Source organism: Caretta caretta, chromosome 2 (genome assembly GCF_965140235.1).
Source record: "Caretta caretta isolate rCarCar2 chromosome 2, rCarCar1.hap1, whole genome shotgun sequence".
In the NCBI taxonomy this organism is placed as follows: domain Eukaryota; kingdom Metazoa; phylum Chordata; order Testudines; family Cheloniidae; genus Caretta; species Caretta caretta.
In genome coordinates this window covers 81653419-81672385 of record NC_134207.1, presented here as the reverse complement: position 1 = coordinate 81672385, position 18967 = coordinate 81653419, and the positions used below count along the sequence as shown (strand labels likewise).

The 18967-nt window shown below is 38.5% G+C and overlaps 1 protein-coding gene across 3 annotated transcripts in view; it reads left to right on the top strand.

Annotated features, from left to right (window-relative positions):
- The window catches only part of TTC39C (tetratricopeptide repeat domain 39C), a 62318-nt gene that overhangs the window by 27833 nt on the left and 15518 nt on the right, over positions 1 to 18967 (top strand). For all 3 annotated transcript variants that reach the window (XM_048840479.2, XM_048840478.2, XM_048840480.2), the window contains 5 exons: positions 57 to 225; positions 14501 to 14594; positions 16705 to 16812; positions 17341 to 17450; positions 18155 to 18278. In XM_048840479.2, the coding sequence (XP_048696436.1) occupies positions 57 to 225; positions 14501 to 14594; positions 16705 to 16812; positions 17341 to 17450; positions 18155 to 18278 (605 nt within the window). The remainder of the gene's footprint in view (positions 1 to 56; positions 226 to 14500; positions 14595 to 16704; positions 16813 to 17340; positions 17451 to 18154; positions 18279 to 18967) is intronic.

Genomic DNA, 18967 nt, shown 5'->3' with positions numbered 1-18967 from the left:
GAACTCATCTGCTGTAAACAAACAGTAATTATCGTTCTTTTTGTGTATTCTTTCAGATTAGCTTTGCTGTGGTACCACACAGTAGTTCGTCCCTTTTTTGCTTTGGATGGCAGCGATAACAAGGCAGGACTGAAAGAGGCTAAGGAGATTCTTCTGAAAAAAGAAGCTGCTTATCCAAATTCTTCTCTGTTTATGTTCTTTAAGGGAAGAATACAACGATTAGAGGTATTTTTTACTTTCATTCTCCAGATTATTTTTTCTTTGTTGTATCATAAATGTTGAATATATTACGTTAAAACAATACAGACTTCAATAAATCAGATATGAAGGGGAAAATTTTTTTTTTTTTAAATTGCTCTTTTGCATCTTAAAGTCCACAGTCTGAATCAGCCCTATTGTAATTTAGCTCTGGCCAACTGACTTAAATATCAAGATCTGATTCTTGTTCTTTTGCTAGTTGGTTTGCAACACCTTAATAAAAGGAAATGTATTTATTGCTATAAATCATATTTTCTTGCAGTATTAAAAGGTATTTAAGCTTTGAATTTGTCGTATTGAAATCTGAATGTATTGAAAACATGAGTAGAAAACATTGTTTTCCTTTCTGATGTGCTTTGCCTGATTCTGACCTATCCAGTACAGGTAGCCCCTTTCAGTAACTTCCTGAAGTTTAGGTAACTTCCTTTGCTGCTTAGACATCAAACCAGGGTATTCTTAATTCCTATAGTGAGGTATGAGCTGAACAGGGTTATTCCCTGAAAACAAGATTCACTAATGCTATCTGTGTTGAAAAGGTATTCTTCAGCTACTGCAGCAGTCCCACATTTTGGCTCTGAATCCTGTCCTTTCTGTCTGCCCATACTAGTTTGAGGCAGACAAGAGAGCTTTAAACACCCTCTCTCATCTGCTGCTGCTTCATCTATCGGTATCCGAATATTCTCAGGGCTGCTATAATAAAAAAACGGTAGCAGCTAGCTTCTTGCATTATGTCATCTAGGGATCCTAAATGTTGCTTTTGGGCAGACTACAGCCATTGGGCTGAAATGCTCCATCTCAACGCAACTGACAGGGTTAGTTCTGACCTTAATGCACTCATATCTGCTGTGGTTTGTGGTTGATTCTCATAATAGAGCCTGCTGTTTCTGGGGAGGAAGCATGCATAACAAGAGTTAGACTTTCAGTCTTCCCTTATAAGACAGATCAGATTTATTTGCATCTTGTTTGGTTTTACCTGGAAATACTCTAAGTTTCCAATCTGAGCTGATTTTGTGCTGTCCCAGGCAAACCACCTTTTTAGGCATCATTTTAATGTTGTTTGTGGGTGGAAAAATATTTTAATTGCCTTTTGTTGAATCCTACAGGATTTCCATGTAGTTGAATATGTTTCAAAGGGTTTTTGAAGATATTCAGGTGGAATAGGTATTAGGTAATAGGTATTAGGTAATAGGCTATGCAAAATACACACTACAGTAGTTCAAAAAAATGTAGAGTTGGTAATGGTTCATCCCAGAATCTGACCTTGTAATTGGAACTGTTAACATGTCTGTTGATGTAGGAAAAGGAATATAAGCTATAGCTGTATTGTCTCTGTAGGACTAACCAGAATAAAATCAGTAAAAAAAAATCTATCAATAAAATGAACCTTTATGACCCTGAATATAGACAGGGCGCAGATCTTTTAAGAGGGTTTTTACAGTCACTTTAAAAGTATTCCTTCATCTCAGTCAGTGAGGAGAAAGCACTTCCACGTCAAGGAAAATTTCATACTAGTGTGAACTTGAAAGAAGAAGGCAGAGATTTACTTTATGTATTCTCTTTGCTATTCTTGCACTTACTTGTTTTTATAAGAAGTTTTTCCTTCACAAGCCAGCTTTTTCAGCTATGTCCTGAATGGTATTGTATCCTTGTGACACTGTGTTGCTATGGAAATAGAATACTTTGTTACAAACTCAAATATCAAATGAATAACTGATGTATTTGTTATACATTTAATTAATGATATCACAAATTCAATATTGTGACTCAGGTATGTAATCCAGTAAGAAGAAGACTGAGTTGGGAAGGAGCAAGCCCTTGTTTAAATGTAAATGTTTTTAAGAAACAGCAAGTATGAAAAGAATTGTGATGCAACGGAAGTGTATTGGACTTACCTTTGAAGTTGTCAGTGCCTGAAAGAGTATTTCTTAAGTAGAGGCCTGTGGAAAGCATGTAGTGTTTAACTCCTGATGAAACTTCAACAGCTGAATTGAATTTCATTTTATATATAGACTAATCCAACCCTACAAATCTGCCAAGGAATCTTCTGATTTTTAAGGTCATGTTGGGAGACATCTAAACATAAGCCTTGCTTTTTGTCCTAAAGGAAATATGTTGCAGTTAGAATTTCATTTATTTTACCAGCAGTGAATATTCAAAATAGCTGGCTGATTACAAAGTAGTTTACATGTTCCAAGGATTCAAAATAGCTTGTGTATATCTAAAGCCAATAGTTCTAATAGTGTTTGATAGACAAATAGAATTTTTAGGCTTTACATATTAGTCCTGTGAGTGGCAGCATGCAGCACGGGGTTTTTTATATTCTTTGGGCCTATACATGCTCAATGTGTATGTTGTGTAATTTCAATTGATGACATGGACAAATGCATACTGTACTGCATGTGGGTGTTAATCGTGAAGGTATAAAAAGCAAGCAGTCCAGTCTGGCCATGTAAACCTTGAACTGAAACCAGCCATCCAAATAAGAGACAGATGGATATGCCAGACTGGACACTCAGAAAGACGATCACTGTGGAGAGGTAAATTTGAGAGTTTCATGCACTGATATGCAATGATAGTTGAAGCCATTCAAATGGAGGATGTCCCCCCAGGGATAAGATTCATAGATTCCAAGGCCAGAAAGGATCGTTATGATCATGTAGTTTGCTGTCCTGTATAACACAGGCCATAACATGTCCCCAAAATATTTCTTAGAGCAAATATTTTGGAAAAACATCCAATATTGATTTAAAAATTGTCAGTGATGGAGAATCCACCACAACGTTTGGTAAACTGTTTCAATGGTTAATTACTCTTACCATTAAAAATGTATGCCTTATTTCCAGTCTGAATTTTTCTAGTTTCATCATCCAGCCATTGGATTGTGTTATATCTTTCTCTGCTAGATTCAAGATCCATATTAAATATTTGATGCCCAGATAGATACTTACAGAGTGTAGTCAAATCGCTCCTTAACCTTCTCTTCATTAAGCTAGATAGACTCAGAGTTCAATTGCTGTAAGGCATCGGTTCTCAAACTTTTTGTATTAGCACCCCCTTTCACACAGCAAGCCTCTGAGTGGGGAACCCTTATAAATTAAAAACACATTTTTTATATTTAACGCTATTTTTAAATGCTAAGTTTATAACCCTATTTAAAATGAATTTACCTTTTTTCACTGATTTTAAATTAAGACTATAAAACACTTTTATTGAATTGTTAAAAGCAGAATTCTTTTTTTTATATAGTTACTGTTTAATTCTGGGGGTGGTGAAGAAACATAGTCAATGTCACTTTTCACAGCAGATTTAGTGCCCCATTGCCCCCCTTACTTCTGCGCTGCTGCTGGCGGTGGTGCTGTCTTCCAAGCTGGGCGGCTCTGAAATCTGTGCCGCTAGCAGCAGCACAGAAGTAAGGGGGGCAATGGGGCACTAAATCTGCTGTGAAAAGTGATACTGATACAGTTTCTTTATGTGTCCTTCCCCCACATAGAGCCCCTGGCACACCACAAGTCTAGCCCACCTCATCCCCCTCACCAGGAAGAGGCTGGTGCTGCCCCTGTCTCATGACCCCCACATAATAACCTTGCAACCCCTCAAGGGGTCACATATCCCAGTTTGAGAACCCCTGCTGTAAGGCATGTTTTCTAATCCTTTAATCATTCTTGTAGAGGATTCAGAGAAGAGCCACAATTTTTCAGCATTCTTCTTGAATTGTGAGCACCAGAACTAGACACTGTTCCAGCCCAGTCGCATCAGTACCAAATACATAGGTAAAATAACCTCTCTATTACTATCCAAGATTCTCATGTTTATGCATCCCAGAATCGCATTAGCTCTTTTGGCCACAGCATCACATTGTGTGATCATGTTCAGCTGATCATCCACCATGACCCCCAAATCTTTTTCAGAGTCACTGCTTCCGAGGATAGAGTACCCCGTCCTATACGTATGGCCTACGTTCTTTGTTCCTAGATGTATACATTTGCATTTAGCTGGATTAAAACACATAGTTTGCTTGCACCCAGTTTACCAAGAGATCCAGATTGCTCTGAATCCGTGACCTGTACTCTTCTTTATTTACCTTCCCCAACTTTTGTGTCATCTGCAAACTTTATCAGTGGTTTTATATTTTCTTTCACATCATTGATGATAATGTTAAATAGCGTCGGGCCAAGAACCAATCCCTATGGGACCCCACTGGAAACATATCCGCTTGATGACTATTCCCTGTTTTACATTTTGAGACCTGCCAGTTCTTAATCCATTTAATGTTTGCCATGTTAGTTGTATATTGTTTTAATTTAATCAAAAAGTGTGGCACTAAGTCAAATGTGTTACAAAAGACTTAAGTATATTAATTAATATTATTACCTTTATCAACCAAACTTGCAATCTCATCAAGATGTAGAAAAAAAGAAGAGGGGTCTAAGGACAAAACTTGTGTAAGGTGGATAAATAGGGGGAGATGGGAGGAGGAAAGACTGCCAAGTCTGAGAGGAGGAAAATCAAGAAAGGACAGGGTATCAAGGGAGAATTTACCACTGTGTTATGAAGTTTTGAAACTTTATACTCTGAAAAGCATATATAGAGTAGCATGGGAGGTTGGTCTCTGACAGTAGTTTTCTGTGAAACAGCCTTGTAGTAGGATTTATACATGTGGATATAATGAGCTGATCCTCCCACTTTCTCAAAATCGCTCGTTTGAGGGATAAAGTCTTGAATGTCTTCTAGATATGTTGAAATTAATGAATTTTGGCTGCAAGTGAAAGGGAAGGATGACACAGGAAAGTTGGAATGGAAGTAAGACAGGAGGTTCAAGTCTACATTCGTAGAATGATCAGATATCTCACCTTTTCAGGAATGTTGTATGTTCCATGCATGTCTGATGGTGATATTGTCTGATATGTTTGCCAAATCTGCAAGCATACCTTTGTAAATTGTCTGTCTGTTTCCATCTTTGTAGTATTGTCCGCTAAAACTAATTGAGAAGGAGTATTGTACACAACTTTAAGCCACTAGTGCAAAATGAGAACATTTCAGGTACACTAGTGCAGTGGTCCCCAAACTGTGGGGTGCATCCTCCTAGGGGGAGGCATGGAGGAATATTTGGGGGGGTACATGGGGGACAGGGAGGGAGTGCCACCCAGCTCTGCCCCAACCCGGCCTCAGTCTCGCTCTGGCCCTGCCTCAGCTCCTCTCCACCCCCTGCTCCAGCCCCAGCTCAGCTCTGCCCTCATCCCTCTCTGCCCCCAACCCACCTCTAGTCCCAGCTTCTCCCCCATCCCCAGCTCTGCCTTCAGCCCAAGCTCTGCACTGAACCAACTGTGCAGTAATGGAGGGGGTGTGTGTGGACAGATTTTATTACTGGTAATGGGAGGTGTGACCAGAAAAGTTTGGGCACCACTGTATTTAGTGTACCTGAAGAATATTTAAATAATGTAATTATTTCTAATATCAAGCTACCTGAAAATCAGCATTTTTGGCTGTGCCTTGGAGCCTTTCTCATTACTGGAGACCAGTAGCTAAGTAGATAGAAATATATTCCCAGACAAAACTTGTTTAAGGTAACTCTGCTGATAAATATCCATTTATTTGTAACAATATTATTTAATTGTTACACTAGTGTCCAGGGCCAGTAACTGAAAATAGATAGGGATAATGGTATCAGGTAAACGGACAAAGTTAAGGGTGGTATTCAATCCTTAACTAAGGTTCATCAGCCTTTCTGCTGTTGGTGTTTCTCTCCTATTTCTTTTACTCACTCACCAGCACTTTGTTTCCCTAGATAGAGGGGGATGAATGTCCACACACTGAAATATCTAAAAGCAATAGATTAATGCCATCAAGTAAGATAAACCAGAAAGAATGAACATCTGACAAAGTCCTAATTTGTGTAAGCCCTTTCGTCCCTCCACACCAGCCAGTGGGCGGAGCTTGGCTGATTACATTTTTATAGCACCATCGATTTCAATAAAGCTATGACAACATAAACCAGCTGAAAATCTGTTCCCAGGTTTCTAGTGACTCTATTAGTAAACAAACCAACCCTTAACTGTATGTTTCGGTCAGACTGTAAGTGAGAGTATTCACAACTCTTGTATTTCATTTAGCTTTTAGCCATCAAGACAACATCCTCTACCTGTCAGGAGAATAAGCTTCTTGCACTAAAACATTCATATTTGCAACTAATTTTAAAAGGCCATCCATCCCTAGGACACTGTGGAATTAAAAAAAAAAATTACTTGAAAGTTGATATTGTGTTAGTATAGCTCTGACTGAAAAAATATAGAACTCACAGGCGAAATTTAACAGTAAGCATTAGAGTTTCTTAACTAACCCTTTATTTTAAGTATGATTGGTTTATGTCCCAGATGAAAACTTTCCCCAAAATACTGTACTACCAAGTTTGGTTAGATGTTGATAGATGTTTGACTGCGTGTGTGTGTTCCCCCTGTGATAGCTGGCACGGCAGATCTCGAGCAAACCGCCCGATGACCACAAGATCCATTAAGGGGGCAAAGGCACCCGGACAGGTTTATTGTTGACGAAGTACAGTACTCTGCACACTCTACCAGACCACTAATACATGTATGCCCATAACAGTGGACCAGCTCAGTGAACAGTGGGACTTTCCATAGCTGGCAGGCTTCCATAACTGCTAGTTTGGCCCCTTTAAAGCTGACAAAACTAGTTGACAATGAAGGGAGATTGGCTCACTGTAAAGGGAGAATACTAGCATTGGGCCAAGCTAGCTGGCATTGGAGAGGTTCAGTACAATGCTGTGGAGTAAATTTACCATATTTGGTAAATCTTGGCTTCAATATAAATAAAAATTTCATGCAGGTAGTTGAGATTTTAGAAGTACTAAGTCAAAAAAATTAAACTTATGGTTCTCTCAATAGTTTTAATTGGCACTACATATATGTAATGGGGCTATTGATTGTTATACTGTTTGTGTAATCTTTCATGCTAATGTACACGTACCAAGGGGCTGAGTGACTAACTGCTGTTGTGAAGTCATAACTTGAGATGTTCACATTCTACAGTCGGCACATCTAAACTTTAATGTTGCATTAGCTTGTTTTTAGTCATTTACAGTTCCACTGGTTTATTTTTAAATCAATAAATAAAGATTTAGAAATGCATTTATTTTAAGGAACAACCTTAAGCAGAAATCAATACCCCAGAGTCTTAAAGAAGGGCATTGAAGCATCATTGCAAGATCTGGAGATATTGGGAACTTTAGTTGTGTCAAGGAATGTCTTAAAGACAAGTCCACTGGGCCTCATGCACAGAGGAAGTTTATCAAGATCTTAAAGGCCCTTAGGGTCCTACAAACATTTGAGGATGTATCGTACAGCATCAGACTTTGAAAGAAATAGAGCTGCATTTATTTCTATGTTCAGTGCTCCACAGGCAGGCACATTTTAGTATAAATTTAGAGAAACCACGTAATCAGCTTAAATCATTGCACAGCATGTGGTGTTCTGCAAATACAACCTTTCTATTTGCAAATCAAATTATCTTCAGATATGTAAAAGAGGACTGAGTCCTTTGTTTTTGTTTTAACACAGCTGTCCAAAAATGTTCAGAACAAAATTTTACAAATTTCTCAGATTTGACTTTTGGAATGCAGATGAAGCTTCTTATGCTTCTTCTAAAGCTTTTTCAAAAGATTGTAAGATCTTGAAAATATAGATTTATTTTGGAAGTTTCTGCCTAACCACAACTGAAACTGGTATGATTCTATAATGTTAGAAGTGTGTTGCCAGTTGTTTTAAAACATATTATTGAAATGTGTAAGTAGATGAAAGGTATATTACATAAGTAACTTTACTATACACAGATGCACAGGGTCCTTGATGACATCTTGGTAACCTTAAGAGCAAACGAAACATACTATAACTCACTCATGCAGTCTCACTGGACAATTAATTATACTGTCATAAAAAAATTTTTCTTCACTTTCTCCAGGGCATATTCTCTCATCACACCAACAAACATTCTATACAAGAAAATTATATAATTTAGGCTGTGCATGTTTACACTATTACGTTATAATTGTGGTTTACTCCCACAGGGAGTTACTGTATGTCTCTGCAGCAAACGTACTTTACAGTGAAATAGTTCCTTAGCAACTAAAATGGTATTCCCAGAGGTGACAAAGGAGCAAATTAAACAAAACCACTCCACCCCATGCCAAATCCATGAAAAGCAATTAACAACCATCTTTTCATTTGGTGTCATGAGATACATAAAATTAGTAAGGATTTCCTGGAAGCTTTATATTATACTTGTTTGTTGGCTGCTTTTACTCATTCATGGATCCCTTTCACTCCTCTGCTTACTGTCAACACTGACTAGTGGAAATACATATCAGGCTTTTTAGAAGATCTTATCATGTATGTGTGAATAAAAATACATTGTATGGGTGCATGGAGTATGTATGTGAGTCTGTCAGAGATAGTGGTGCTGGGTCATGCAGATTTTGAAGTGATGAGAGTTGTGCCCCTCAGTGAAATGGTGAGATTATAAAAAATCTTTGTCAAAATATGAATCAGCCCAACTAAGGAACTTCATTCGGGACTGATTTTGCATAAGACCTTGTCTGTGTACAAACTTACACTAGTTTAGTTAAACCATTGCAAACCTCTGCGTGGTCACTCTTAAACTGGTTTAGAAATGACTTTTATCAATTTGATGTAGGCCAATTCAAAACTAATGAGTTGAATTGATAAGTCCTTTCTAAACTGATTTGAGAGTGTCCACAAAAGAGAGACAATTCTTGCTCTGTTAGAGGAAGGTATGAGAGACATATTCAATATAAAAATTTTAGGAAATTGAAGAAGTGGGTTGTGGAGAACTTCTCTTTAAAATACAAACAGGGTGAAATCTTGGCCCCATTGAAGTCTATGGGTCTAGGAATTTCACCCAGATTATACAAAACTCTTATTACGCGTATGTAGGAAATGACTGTTGCAGGGTAGCTTTTCTTTTAAAGCTGTCTTCTAGTAATTCTAAACTGAAATATTCTTCTTGAGAAATAAGTCAGCTTTTAGTAATTTTTAGGAGAGGTGTGGAGAGAGCACGTAGTTTAGATTACCTCACTGGGTCAATTTTTACTTTCACTAAATAATAGGAACCTTTTATTTAAATGTGTGTATAGAACTTTAATCTTCCTTTTACTTAAATATTTTATGATTTTTCCCAATGCACACTTCATAGAATCATAGATTATCAAGGTTGGAAGGGACCTCAGGAGGTCATCTAGTCCAACGCCTGCTCAAAGCAGGACCAATCCCCAATTTTTGCTCCAGATCCCTAAATGACCCCCTCAAGGATTGAGCTCACAACCCTGGGTTTAGCAGGCCAATGCTCAAACCACTGAGCTATCCCTCCGCCCCAGGAAAAGTAGATAAATCATTCAGCATGTTGAAACATAACAAAAGGTTTATTTCTTTAAAATGAACTTATTTTAAAAGTAATATTTATTAAATGTATTTATTTTAGAAGAAATTTAATGTTATAGTTTGATCCAAAGGGTTTCATTTTTTAATGAAATTTTTAAAACACTATTATTTATTATAGTGTAGGTAAACAATCAATCAGTTATGCTTTCTTGATATGTATAAAATGAAAACAAAGAAGGAAGAGTAAGAGAAAAATGAATACTATATTGAGATGGAAAAGAAAGTAAAAGAGACAGAATGAAAAAGGGGAGAAGGATGCCAAGGAGGGTCTAGTAGCCAGTGAGATCAGGATCTTAAAATTAAATCAGACTCTAAAGGAAGTTTTACAGTTGTCCACATGGACTAGCCTAAAATAGTTTGCTGATAAGCCAGAAATTATATCTGACTTTTGCATTACCTTAGGAGAGTTGGAGGATGTAAGCCATCAATTTCTTCAAAATTAAAACTTACATTTATAAAACATTTTTTTCTAGCCCTTAATATTATGAAGATACATTTCCCAAATATGAACAGATACATGATTGTCTTCCTGAGTCTGCAGAGACACAGATCCAGTGCAGTTGCTGCCCATAATTTTCTCTAAGAGCACAGTGAAATTAACAAGGCCTTTGATCAGCTTAAATATTTGTCCATCAGAAGGCTGTGGACAGCAGTGAACCTGACAAGAATCTTGTTAATTTCATTCTGCTGTAATTTAAGAAATTTCATTCTGCTGTAATTTAAGAAAATTATGAGCCATAGCATAAAAAGGTACTGTGATTGCATTTAAATAGACATTGAAGCCAGTTGTGTCAGTGTAAATGTGTTAACCATTCAATAGCTGAGAGAAGGACATTGTGCAAGTCCCAGCGGGGACCATGCAGCCTTTGTCAATGGATGCAGTCTGTAAATATATGATCTACATCTTCTAACTGGCCACAGCAGCAAAGGGGAGAGTCAGAAAGGTCCCATTTACGGTCATTTGCAGCTTGGGTGACCAGATGCCCTGATATTAGGGGCTTTGTCTTATATATGCAACTATTCTCCTCCCTCCCCCCCCAAAAAAAAGTGTCCCAATTTTTTACATTTGCAATCTGGCCACCCTGTTTGTAGCACATCTGATCACTCTGCATCTGAAGTGATTGAACTTTTCATGCAGATGGCATGGAAAGTCAAAAACAGGTGGCTGGACTGTTGAATCTGTCACAAGATAGGCATTGGCTATGTTTGAAGCTTGTTCTTGCCACTTAGTATGCCATCTGGAGGTGACATTTAAAACCCCTTAAAGGAATTGTCCAAATGGGGTACCTTGAGCTAATAATTTGGTGGCTTGGTGGATTAGAAGCATCTCTAAACAGTATAAATGGGCATGTCTTGCACCGTAAGGGACAGATTCTGCAAGGTGATTTGTTGCCTGATGTCAGAAGGGACAGTATTGCACAGGACCAACATCCAAGTCAGGCTGGTTGGTCTCATAGAACCAGTTGTTATATGCATAGTTTAATTCAACTGAGTGTCCACTAGTCCTGTGTCAGAGAAGTCGGGGCGCAATACTCTGCTACAGAATAGAACGAGGTAAGCCCAGAGCTGCTTAGTGTTTAAGCATTGGCTCCCCAGGTTGAACCAGCTAGTTCACTGATCAGGTTGTTGTCTTTATTTTCCGCAAGGTCTTGGTAATGTGTTCCTTGAATGTCAAGTTGGGGTCCAGTGTAACATCTAAATACACAGACTTTGGATCATGGTCCAGCCTGTGGTCATTTAGGAAGATGTTGTGCTGTTTTCAGAGTAGCAGCCGTGTTAGTCTGTATTCGCAAAAAGAAAAGGAGTACTAGTAGCACCTTAGAGACTAACCAATTTATTTGAGCATAAGCTTTCGTGAGCTACAGCATCCGATGAAGTGAGCCGTAGCTCACGAAAGCTTATGCTCAAATAAATTGGTTAGTCTCTAAGGTGCCACTAGTACTCCTTTTCTTGTTGTGCTGTTTGTTGGCCTTGAAGTGGTTTAAATGGAAATATCTGGAAGCTGCTTTTTAGCATTTGGTTTAAGTTTCCATCGTTTATAACTGTGGGCCATCTCTCTCTGCATCTGCATTCAGCACTTCTAAGTGACAGAAATCCTGGTTCTGTACTACCAGAGAGATGTTGTCCGCATAGATAAAACACCTGGCAGTGGTGTAGGGAATGTCATTTGTGAAGAGGTTCAAATGTGTTGGTGATAGAACTAAACCCTGAGGTAGACCATTTTTTTAAGACCTCCAGGAACTGGGGTATATTATTTTTTTGTCCAAGTGAAACTTGGAACTGGTGGTCTTTCAGGAACAGTTCCACAGCTATGACAATGCACCACAATGGGACCAATGACTGTTTGTATAACAGGCCTGTATGTTGGATCATGTCATGACCAGCAAGATCTAGAAATACTGCATGTCTTCTGCTTGGTTTGGAAACCCTTCTCAGTGTAGAGTATTGAGTGCCAGCACTTGATCTCATCATAGTACCTGTGGTCTGAAATCTGCCTGATCTGCACATAGGATACCATCAGTGTGGGAAGCAGTTCTTTGTAGGACCTTTCAAGTAATTAGTGTACACAACTTAACAAAGTACTGGAATTATTCATGAGGAAGTTAAGGAAAAATGTGCATCTCCTTTCTAGCTACTAAAAGAGGGCAGGATGAGGGACTGCACATTGATCAGACATCTACTAGTTTTAGGTTGTTACTAAGTGTCAAGGTTCCTCCCCCACTCTGAACTCTAGGGTACAGATGTGGGGACCTGCATGAAAACCTCCTAAGCTTACTTTTACCAGCTTAGGTTAAAACTTCCCCAAGGTACAAATTAATTTTATCCTTTGTCCTTGGAATATCCACTGCCACCACCAAACTCTAACTGGGTTTACTGGGAAATGTAGTTTGGACACGTCTTCCCCCCAAAAATCCTCCCAACCCTTGCACCCCACTTCCTGGGAAAGGTTTGGTAAAAATCCTCACCAATTTGCATAGGTGACCACAGACCCAAACCCTTGGATCTGAGAACAATGAAAAAGCATTCAGTTTTCTTACAAGAAGACTTTTAATAGAAATAGAAGTAAAGGAATCACCTCTGTAAAATCAGGATGGTAGATACCTTACAGGGTAATTAGATTCCAAACATAGAGAATCCCTCTAGGCAAAACCTTAAGTTACAAAAAAGACACACAGACAGAAATAGTCATTGTATTCAGCACAGTTCTTTTCTCAGCCATTTAAAGAAATCATAATGTAACACATACCTAGCTAGATTACTTACTAAAAGTTCTAAGACTCCATTCCTGTTCTATCTCCAGCAAAAGCAGCATACCGACAGACACAGACCCTTTGTTTCTCTCCCTCCTCCCAGCTTTTGAAAGTATCTTGTCTCCTCATTGGTCATTTTGGTCAGGTGCCAGCGAGGTTACCTTTAGCTTCTTAACCCTTTACAGGTGAGAGGATTTTTCCTCTGGCCAGGAGGGATTTTAAAGGGGTTTACCCTTCCCTTTATATTTATGACACTAAGGCTAGAGCCCCCCAGGCTATTTCTTCAGAAATCTTCCTGATAAGAGAGAGAAACACCCTCACTCTTCTCAGCAGATTGCAGCAGGCTGAGTTTTCATCAAGCCCTTTGAACTCTTCTGCTACCCCCAGTCTTTCATATCAGCCTACGGACAGTGGGTTTAGTCCACTGGCTAGATTTTTCATGTCCTGTCTCACAGCTTTGTCATGTAAATATGATGTGAGGGATGATTTATGCAGAAAATTTCATCCAGAGCACACTCCAGTCTTTCAATTTGTTCTCAAAGCTCAGACACTTTCAAGACAATGAAAAATCTGTGAATTTAGAAATCATTATGGATATTATTAAGGAAATAATGACACTGAGTGTTACGCTTTACATAGAAATTCTTATATCCAGCACGGCAGTAGGAATACATCTCAAACTGTTGTTGTGTCTAAAGTAACGAGACTTGTGACTATATAATATATCTGGTGGAATAGAAAAGTAAATAAAAACTACTTGCCCCTAAACACGCATGCCTACAGAAAACAGGTTTGTATCTCAGACCTATTACAAAAAATATATAAAGCCAAAATCAGTAAAATTTACGTTTCCAGGCGGAAATTATGAAAGACACTTTTGTGTGTGGCACCTTTTATGTTGCTTAAATACTATAATAGGTTTGCTACTCCGTCCCTTCTTCCTTTGCCAAGTATGCTGTCATTGATCTTTGATTGCTAACTCTAGGCCTCTCTGGCTCCACATAGGTGGAAAGGTTTCCTCACAGAGATCCCATGTTGGCTCAGGACAAAATTGGCTATGAAAATAACTTCAGGTTGCTTGATGTTAGCTGATTTAGCTCAGGCTAATGGTATTATTCAGTTGACAGAAAGCACCCTCAAGTTATCATCTGTTATTTCAACAGACTATTATTTCAACCAAGCTATTAATATTTGACTAGTTCAAATACTTCATTAATTTTGCCTTCCTCTTTACCTCCTCCCCATTCTGCTCATCTTAATGTCAGGAATTTCTGTAATTTGTTTTGGATTCAAGTCTCACTCGACAGAATATTATGCCCCTTTCTTTTCCAGCAAGCTATTGACTATCGTGTGAAATATGGGGTCTTCTATTCGCTAGATAATCATTTGTTCTTTAATTGCTACTGATAATAAAGAGATTTGTATCATTTTTTGAATTGCAATTATAATGGTACTTGTTCAGATTTGCATTTATTTAACAGTAGTTGCGTTATGACAGTCTCTTTTTTCTCCCCCTCTTAGTGTCAAATCAACAGTGCCTTGACCTCCTTTCATACTGCTTTGGAACTTGCAATAGATCAGAGAGAGATCCAACATGTCTGCCTATATGAAATTGGTAAATAATACAGCTTCAATGACATATACATTTTCTGCTCTCAAATTGATTAAATGACGACATTGTATATTCTGCTCTTCCTAGTTAAGGTTTTTTGATTATTTGATGCCTCAAAAGTTATTAAAGTTTGAGTGTCTTAATTGCATAGATTGTTAATAATGCTTCTTCCTATTTGGGGGGGAGGGATAGCTCAGTGGTTTGAGCATTGGCCTGCTAAACCCAGGGTTGTGAGTTCAGTCCTTGAGGGGGCCATTTAGGGATTGGGGCAATAATTGGGGATTGGTCCTGCTTTGAGCAGGGGGTTGGACTAGATGACCTCCTGAGGTCCCTTCCAACCCTGATATTCTATGATTCCTTAGTTGTCAGTTGGATTGTAACATTTGATGACTGCATGAACATACATACAACCTGTACTCCATGATTTTCTATGTGTAGAAACCTCTATAGAATCAAGAACACAGTGCACAAATTAGAGCTGGCTACTTTTTACTCTGCCTTTTTTTCTTAAGGCTTTCGTGTCCACTCCATAAGACTGAAAGCCTTCTTCTGTCCATTGCCATGGAATCAATGATTCTGTGCCAAGGATTAACAATCCTGCTGGAGCTTCTGAGCTGCCAGGGTTTGAACATCTACTCCAATGTGTACGAAAGATAAGCGCTATGGCAAAAGACCATAAATGGTTGCAAAAAGAGCAAACATCATTCTGGGATATATTAGCAGGAGTGTTGTAAGCAAGACACAAGAAGTAATTCTTCTGCTCTGCTCCGCACTGATTAGGCATCAGCTGGGGTATTATGTCCAATTCTAGGTACCACATTTCTAGAAAGATTTGGGGAAAGTCCAGAGAAGACCAACAAAAATAATTAAAGGTCTAGAAAACATGACCTATGAAGGAAGTTTGGAGGGGGAAAAAAATACAAGGGTTTGTTTAGTCTGAAAAAGAGAAGACTGAGGTGGGACATAAGTTTTCCAGTACATAAAAGGTTGTTACATGGAAGAGGGAAAAAAATTGTTTTCCTTAACCTCTGAGGGTAGGACAAAAAGCAATGGGCTTAAATTGCAGCCAAGGCATTTTAGGTTGGACATTAGAAGAAAAAACTTCCTGTCAGGGTGGTCAAGCACTGGAATGAATTGCCTAGGGAGGTTATGGAATCTGCATCATTGAAGATTTTTAAGAGCAGGTTAGACAAACACCTGTCAGGAGAGGTCTAGATCAGAGGTTCTCAAAGCCGGTCCGCCGCTTGTTCAAGGAAAGTCCCTGGTGGGCTGGACCGGTTTGTTTTCCTGCCGTGTCCACAGGTTCAGCTGATCGCAGCTCCCACTGGCTGCGGTTTGCCGCTCCCGGCCAATGGGGGCTGCGAGAAGCGGCATGGGCCCAGGGACATCCACAAGTAATGACCATATAGTCTGCATGCCTGTGCATATTTAATAAAGTGGCACGGGCCAGTGAGAGTTGCGATCGGCCGAACCTGCGGACGTGGCAGGTAAACAAACTGGTCCAGCTCGTCAGGGGCTTTCCCTGAACAAGCAGTGGACCGACTTTGAGAACCATTGGTCTAGATAATACTTAGTCCTGCCATGAGTGCAGGGGACTGCACTAGATGACCTCTTGCGATCCCTTCCAGTCATACGATTCTTTGATTCTATAATAACCACAGAAAATTCTATAGCCTTGGTACACCTGTAAGTACTTAGAAGAACTACTCGTTACTGAATCTCCTCTCACATAAACAGAAAGTGAGCATAGCAGTTCTCAGTTACTAGTTTGAGAATTGAATAAAATAAAAACGCATCTTTTTGCTTGAAACTCTTGAAACCTGTTTTAATTGATACACTCGAGTTGATCCCTAAAAAATGTATTTGTTATCTTGTATAATATTATGGTTATAGGTAACGAGGCAATTTCCAATAAAGTTTTAGGTATACTTCCCTTCAGATTTTTCAGAAAAGATTTTTTAAAAAATGTAATGGAATTCCTCAGGGTGTCTTAAAATCCTTGGACTTGCCACAACCCAAAGTGTTCACAAACATTCATTATTTGTTTAGTGTAGTTGCCTATACCATTAAAGCTAATGTGATTTTGGTCATAAGTTAAAATTCTCTTTTTTAGGCTGGTGCAGCATGATAGAAATGAATTTCAAAGATGCATTTGAATCCTTTGAAAGGCTTAAAAATGAATCAAGATGGTCCCAGTGCTATTATGCCTACCTGACAGCAGGTTAGTATTTTTAGTGATAGAATTAGTGATGATTGTGTTAGTGTGTGTGTGTGTGTATATACACACATATGTATATACAGAAACAAGTCTTTGGTCATGAACTTCTGCAATTGTGGAAGTTAATTGCACACTTGGAACTTTGTCTAATTTCTCCTTTTATACTGTCCATATTAAAGAGCTGTGGCTCAGATTTTGTTTATGTCGTTGTAGTTATAAGGCCACCGTCACCATAATTACTCAGTACATAACAAACATTAATGAATTAATAATCAAAAGAACCCTCAGAGGCAAGTATAATTATCCCTATTTTACGGATGAGGAACTGAGCACCAAGAAATTGGCTTGTCAGAGATCATACAGGAAACCTAGGGCAGACTGGGAGTTGAACCCAGTTTGCCTGAGTTCCCTTCACCAAAAGACCATGCTTTTCCCCTTTACCTGCATAATGCCCTATTTCTATTTTTCCCTCTTTCATATCCTGGAACCTTTTTAGCAGAATTTTTTGTGTGTGTGTGCGCTTTATTACAGTGTGTCAAGGAGCCACTGGTGATGTGGATGGTGCGCAGAATGTATTCAAGGAAGTTCAGAAGCTTTTCAAAAGAAAAAACAATCAGATTGAACAATTCTCAGTCAAAAAGGTTTGGTTGGCATGGATTGAGTTGCTTCAGTACAGTAACTACAATTGGCAATTGTGTTGTCCTTTACTCAAGGATTTGGTTCTAAACAAAGCATATTTTTTCTGGTAGTCATCTTCTCTAGTGTTAATTTAGTGGAAAGGATTCAGGTAGAAAAAGTGAACAGTGCTTTATAGTTTAATGAACTACCAGCAGGAAAAAAGTTGGTAGCTCACAACTAAGCGTGGTTTACATAATCTTCAGAGGAAAAAAAATACCGTGATACCAAAGCTGCAGCACTAGTCTTTCTTCCTGCTTCATTTCTTCCTGCTTCATTGTACCCTGTTAGCTCTACCGTGTATGCTCTTAGTTAGCTCATTCTGAAATCTGGAAGTGATGGGGAAAGGCCATACAAACTTAAGATCCCACAAACCTTAAGTGGGAAAAATAGTCCACCACTGCATCAGATTGTATTTTAACTTGTTTTTTTTTCCCCAAGACTTGTTTAGTCATATACCAGATAACTTTGATCTTGATTGAGAAACAATAAGTGTACTATTTCAACAACTTAGTTTTAGTCCTAAAGAGCTGCAAGCTAAATTTTCACACCCCAAACGTTTTAACACCATGTTACTTGCTTTTGTGAAAACATCAGAATTACTGTTTGTGACCCTTATCTGTCTCTCCTTCTGAGAGGAACTTAGCACAGCTATCTTTACTGTTTTCAGGCAGACAGATTTAGGAAGCAGTTACCAACCAAAGAGCTCTGTGTGCTGGCATCCATTGAAGTTTTGTATTTATGGAAAGCCCTTCCGAACTGTTCCTTTTCTAACTTACAACATATGAGCCAAGGTAGGATATGTGTTTCCTTGGCTATCTTTTTCAGTGAGATAATATAATCTCTTCTTCTTTTTTCTGTCATGAAGACTAGCTGATTGCAGTAGTATGAGGGCTGAAATATGTGTTGACATTTGATGAGCAAGCTAAATTATTTGGATAGTTCTGGAAAAGTGCATTCATTAGGACTCAACTTAACACTTATTTTGAAATAGAGAGTGACACTTGGAAGGAAGAGGCTTTCTCAATTTTTTTTTTTTTTTTGACATTCATGACAGCATTTTAATTTAAAATCCCGTCTACTGCAGATAATTGTATTATTTTAACTTTGTTTAATGCCTCTCTTAAACCTAGCCACAAAAGAAACCAAAAACACAGCAATCCATTTGTGTTTTAATTGTCACCTAAGTGTACATAACTTCCATTAATATCTGGGGATTAGAGAGAGAGTTAGATATGGAATTGCAACGATTGTAGGTAATTCTAAATAGCTCAGTGGTGAGAGATATGTAAATACACACAGTCTCACACACACTCATACCTCACTATCCTCTCCCCTCACCCCAAAAAGTATCTGTGGAGGTGATATCCATGGGTAAAATTACAGAGCCATGTGTTAAATTAATGTATCATGCACCTTTGATAACCTCTTTGCCCATTGATCAATCTCCCTTAGGATTTCTGAGCAGCTTCAAATAATCCCT